At 47.8% G+C, this 6000-nt stretch overlaps 1 protein-coding gene across 1 annotated transcript in view; it reads right to left on the bottom strand.

The window, feature by feature from the left end:
- Positions 1 to 349: 349 nt before the first annotated feature.
- Positions 350 to 6000, bottom strand: part of LOC124015720 (pre-B-cell leukemia transcription factor 1-like) — a 43094-nt gene continuing 37443 nt past the window's right edge. Inside the window, exons 6-8 of the mRNA XM_046331139.1 lie at positions 5490 to 5646; positions 2155 to 2241; positions 350 to 906 (exon numbers count right to left, since the gene is read on the bottom strand). Coding sequence (XP_046187095.1) covers positions 2198 to 2241; positions 5490 to 5646 — 201 coding nt within the window. The 3' untranslated portion in view covers positions 350 to 906; positions 2155 to 2197. The remainder of the gene's footprint in view (positions 907 to 2154; positions 2242 to 5489; positions 5647 to 6000) is intronic.

The raw sequence follows: 6000 nt of genomic DNA, 5'->3' as shown, positions 1-6000 counted from the left end.
GGAGAGGAGGAGAGAGGAGGAGAGAGAGGAGGAGAGAGAGAGAGAGAGAGGAGGAGAGAGAGGAGAGAGAGAGGAGGAGAGAGGAGAGAGAGCGGGATTGGGGGAGGGAGAGAGGGATAGAGAGGGATTGGGAGGGAGGGAGAGGAGGAGAGAGAGGGGGATGGGGGAGGGAGGGAGAGGAGGAGAGAGAGTGATAGAGAAGGATTGGGAGGGAGGGAGAGAGAGGAGGGGATAGAGAGGGATGGGGGAGGGAGAGGAGGGGATAGAGAGGGATGGGAGAGGAGGAGAGAGAGAGAGAGAGGGAGGGAGGGAGGGAGAGGAGGAGAGAGGGAGAGAGAGGGATAGGGGAGGGAGGGAGAGGAGGAGAGAGGGATAGGGGAGGGAGGGAGAGGAGGAGAGAGGGATAGAGAGGGAGGGAGAGAGAGGGATGGGGGGAGAGAGAGAGAGGGATGGGGGAGAGAGAGGAGGGAAGAGCTAGGGGTTATGTTGCATCGGGAGTGGAGGGGGAAGAGAGAGGAGGGAAGAGCTAGGGGGTTATGTTGCATCGGGAGTGGGGGGAGAGGGATGGGGGAGGGAGGGAGAGGGGGGTGGTGTGGAGGGAGCGGAGGGGAGGATGGTGTGGAGGGAGCGGAGGGGATGGGGATGCTGTTGTTTCAGTTTGAGGTACGACTGATATGGGGGGGGCATATTTGGGACATGGGTTAGTTTGAGATACAGGAGAGGGATTGGGTGGGTAGAGGGGTGGCTGCGTGAGGGTGGAGGAAGTGGAATTTGAAGGGTAGAGGGGTGGGGGGCGTTTGGGGTGAGTGTGTGTCTCAGTTTGAGGTGTCCGAGTGCACGCTGCCCGGTGCCCCGTGAGGGTGGGTGAGGGAGGGGGTCGGTGCTGTCCTGCCATCCACTATCAACCTGGAGAGAGAGAGAGAGAGAGAAAGGGAAGCGAGGAGGGAGAGAGAAAGAGAAGGAGAGAGAGATGAAAAGGAGGAGGGAAAAATAATATATGCCAAATATTTTATACAAGACATCAATTGAAGGTATTCACATGAGTTGGTCACCCACCTACAATATCTGTTTTAAAAAACTGGCATAGACAGTGGTGGTAAACAGAGTGTTACCATAGATACTGACATGAAGACAGTGGTGGTAAACAGAGTGTTACCATAGATACTGACATGAAGACAGTGGTGGTAAACAGAGTGTTACCATAGATACTGACATGGAAACAGAGTGTTACCATAGATACTGACATGAAGACAGTGGTGGTAAACAGAGTGTTACCATAGATACTGACATGGAAACAGAGTGTTACCATAGATACTGACATGAAGACAGTGGTGGTAAACAGAGTGTTACCATAGATACTGACATGGAAACAGAGTGTTACCATAGATACTGACATGAAGACAGTGGTGGTAAACAGAGTGTTACCATAGATACTGACATGAAGACAGTGGTGGTAAACAGAGTGTTACCATAGATACTGACATGACGACAGTGGTGGTAAACAGAGTGTTACCATAGATACTGACATGAAGACAGTGGTGGTAAACAGAGTGTTACCATAGATACTGACATGAAGACAGTGGGGAGGAAACAGAGTGTTACCATAGATACTGACATGAAGACAGTGGTGGTAAACAGAGTGTTACCATAGATACTGACATGGAAACAGAGTGTTACCATAGATACTGACATGGAAACAGAGTGTTACCATAGATACTGACATGAAGACAGTGGTGGTAAACAGAGTGTTACCATAGATACTGACATGAAGACAGTGGTGGTAAACAGAGTGTTACCATAGATACTGACATGGAAACAGAGTGTTACCATAGATACTGACATGAAGACAGTGGTGGTAAACAGAGTGTTACCATAGATACTGACATGAAGACAGTGGGGAGGAAACAGAGTGTTACCATAGATACTGACATGAAGACAGTGGTGGTAAACAGAGTGTTACCATAGATACTGACATGGAAACAGAGTGTTACCATAGATACTGACATGGAAACAGAGTGTTACCATAGATACTGACATGAAGACAGTGGTGGTAAACAGAGTGTTACCATAGATACTGACATGGAAACAGAGTGTTACCATAGATACTGACATGAAGACAGTGGGGATAAACAGAGCGTTACCATAGATACTCACATGGAGACAGTGGGGAGGAAACAAAGTTCCTCCAGGCAGCTCCTCATAACATCCCGTCAGGAGTGTAGCACGGTGCTGGGTATCCACCTGGAGGAACAGACCAGCAGGGGGCGCTTTACACACTAGTAAAGACTAATACTACATTTATACACACACTGGTACACACTAATACTACATTTATACACATACTGGTACACACTAATATTACATTTATACACACACTGGTACACACTAATACTACATTTATACACACACTGGTACACAATAATACTACATTTATACACACACTGGTACACACTAATACTACATTTATACACAGACTGGTACACAATAATACTACATTTATACACACACTGGTACACAATAATACTACATTTATACACACTAACACTACATTTATACACACACTGGTACACACTAATACTACATTTATACACACTAATACTACATTTATACACACACTGGTGCACACTAATACTACATTTATACACACTAATACTACATTTATACACACACTGGTACACACTAATACTACATTTATACACACACTGGTACACACTAATACTACATTTATACACACACTGGTACACAATAATACTACATTTATACACACACTGGTACACAATAATACTACATTTATACACACTAACACTACATTTATACACACACTGGTACACACTAATACTACATGTATACACACTAATACTACATTTATACACACACTGGTGCACACTAATACTAAATTTATACACACTAATACTACATTTATACACACACTGGTGCACACTAATACTACATTTGCACACTAATACTACATTTATACACACACTAATACTACTTTTATACACAAACGGGTACACACACTAATACTACATTTATACACACTAATGCTACATTTATACACACTAATACTACTTTTATACACAAACGGGTACACACACTAATACTACATTTATACACACTAATACTACATTTATACACACTAATGCTACATTTATACACACTAATACTACATTTGCACACTAATACTACATTTGCACACTAATACTACATTTATACACACACTAATACTACTTTTATACACAAACAGGTACACACACTGATACTACATTTATACACACTAATGCTACATTTATACACACTAATACTACTTTTATACACAAACGGGTACACACACTAATACTACATTTATACACACTAATACTACATTTATACACACTAATACTACATTTATACACACTAATGCTACATTTATACACACACTGGTACACATACTAATACATTTATACACACACTAACACAGACTGTTGCACATTAACACTGCAAACTCAAACACTAATAACACACACACACACACACACACACACACACACACACACACACACACACACACACACACACACACACACACACACACACACACACACACACACACACAGGGTTCCAAGAGAGGAACACAAAGTTCCAGCAGGGGGCTAAAAGGTGCAACTGAACAGGGGTCAGAGGGGCTCTATAGGGGCTGGGGGGGTTGGTAGCTGATACTACTAAAAGGTGCAACTGAACAGGGGTCAGAGGGGCTCTATAGGGGCTGGGGGGTTGGTAGCTGATACTACTAAAAGGTACAACTGAACAGGGGTCAGAGGGGCTCTATAGGGGCTGGGGGGGTTGGTAGCTGATACTACTAAAAGGTGCAACTGAACAGGGGTCAGAGGGGCTCTATAGGGGCTGGGTGGGTTGGTAGCTGATACTACTAAAAGGTGCAACTGAACAGGGGTCAGAGGGGCTCTATAGGGGCTGGGTGGGTTGGTAGCTGATACTACTAAAAGGTACAACTGAACAGGGGTCAGAGGGGCTCTATAGGGGCTGGGGGGTTGGTAGCTGATACTACTAAAAGGTACAACTGAACAGGGGTCAGAGGGGCTCTATAGGGGCTGGGGGGTTGGTAGCTGATACTACTAAAAGGTACAACTGAACAGGGGTCAGAGGGGCTCTATAGGGGCTGGGGGGTTGGTAGCTGATACTACTAAAAGGTACAACTGAACAGGGGTCAGAGGGGCTCTATAGGGGCTGGGGGGTTGGTAGCTGATACTACTAAAAGGTGCAACTGAACAGGGGTCAGAGGGGCTCTATAGGGGCTGGGGGGGTTGGTAGCTGATACTACTAAAAGGTACAACTGAACAGGGGTCAGAGGGGCTCTATAGGGGCTGGGTGGGTTGGTAGCTGATACTACTAAAAGGTACAACTGAACAGGGGTCAGAGGGGCTCTATAGGGGCTGGGGGGTTGGTAGCTGATACTACTAAAAGGTACAACTGAACAGGGGTCAGAGGGGCTCTATAGGGGCTGGGGGGGTTGGTAGCTGATACTACTAAAAGGTACAACTGAACAGGGGTCAGAGGGGCTCTATAGGGGCTGGGGGGTTGGTAGCTGATACTACTAAAAGGTGCAACTGAACAGGGGTCAGAGGGGCTCTATAGGGGCTGGGGGGTTGGTAGCTGATACTACTAAAAGGTACAACTGAACAGGGGTCAGAGGGGCTCTATAGGGGCTGGGGGGTTGGTAGCTGATACTACTAAAAGGTACAACTGAACAGGGGTCAGAGGGGCTCTATAGGGGCTGGGGGGTTGGTAGCTGATACTACTAAAAGGTACAACTGAACAGGGGTCAGAGGGGCTCTATAGGGGCTGGGGGGTTGGTAGCTGATACTACTAAAAGGTGCAACTGAACAGGGGTCAGAGGGGCTCTATAGGGGCTGGGGGGGTTGGTAGCTGATACTAAGGAGTACCAATGATACCACCGGGAACACAGGTGGCAGTTTGGGGGGATTGAGGGGGGGCAGGAGAGAGGAACAAGCAGCTATAACAGGGGAACCATTTTGGGGAGGGGGGTTGGGGGGTCTTACTGCAGGCCTACCTGAGGCTGCAGAGGAGGGCTGAGAAATAACCCCTCCCCATTGGTCGGGTGTAAACCGGGGTGGGCGTGGCCTGTGTTGGGCCGACTGTACGACCCTGGCGAGCCTGCGGAATGTCATAACCAGCCAATCAGGAGAGAGGCTTTTGTGGCAGGGAGCGGTTGATTGGTGGGGCGGGTAATAAGAGGCGGGTTTAAACTTTGTTAGAAGGGAGACTATGGGAGAAGTAATTGTGTGAAAAAGATGTGGTCTTGGTGGTGCCACTGTGTGTGTTTGTATGCGAGCGAGCGAGCGAGTGAAATGCACCCCCACGTGGTCTCCGACTGTGTGTGTGTGTGTGTGTGTGAGTGAGTGCCCGAGTGTGTGTTTGATGTCCGAGAGTGAGTGATCCTGGCGCGTACGTGTGTGTGACGTCCGAGTGTGTACCTGAGTTGGGCGTGGCGGGGGAGTTGGCCTGGCTGGCCTGTGAGGAGACGCTGGCTGCATCTACAGCTGTTTTCACAGCATACAGGTTCGCTTCCTCCTGGAACTTCCCTATGTTCTTCTTGTACCTGATCCTCTTGTTACCAAACCAGTTAGACACCTGAAAGAGAGAAGTAGGGGGGAGAAGTAGAAAGGGGGGCAGGGAGAGAGAGGGAGTAGTAGAGGGGGGAGTAGAAAGGGGGGCAGGGAGAGAGAGAAGTAGAGAGGGGGCAGGGAGAGAGAGACGTAGGGGGGGACGTAGGGGGGCAGGAAGAGAGAGAAGTAGAGGGGGGGGTAGAAAGGGGGGCAGGGAGAGAGAGAAGTAGAGAGGGGGCAGGGAGAGAGAGACGTAGGGGGGAGACGTAGGGGGGGGGCAGGAAGAGAGAGAAGTAGAGGGGGGGCAGGGAGAGAGAGAACTCAGTTTGAGAAAAAATGAAAATCTATCTACTAATTTGAATCAAGTGATAACTAAGAC

This window comes from Oncorhynchus gorbuscha, linkage group LG26 (genome assembly GCF_021184085.1).
Source record: "Oncorhynchus gorbuscha isolate QuinsamMale2020 ecotype Even-year linkage group LG26, OgorEven_v1.0, whole genome shotgun sequence".
Taxonomy (NCBI): domain Eukaryota; kingdom Metazoa; phylum Chordata; class Actinopteri; order Salmoniformes; family Salmonidae; genus Oncorhynchus; species Oncorhynchus gorbuscha.
The sequence above is the reverse complement of the archived record's forward strand: the minus strand, read 5'-3'. Positions and strand labels throughout refer to the sequence as shown.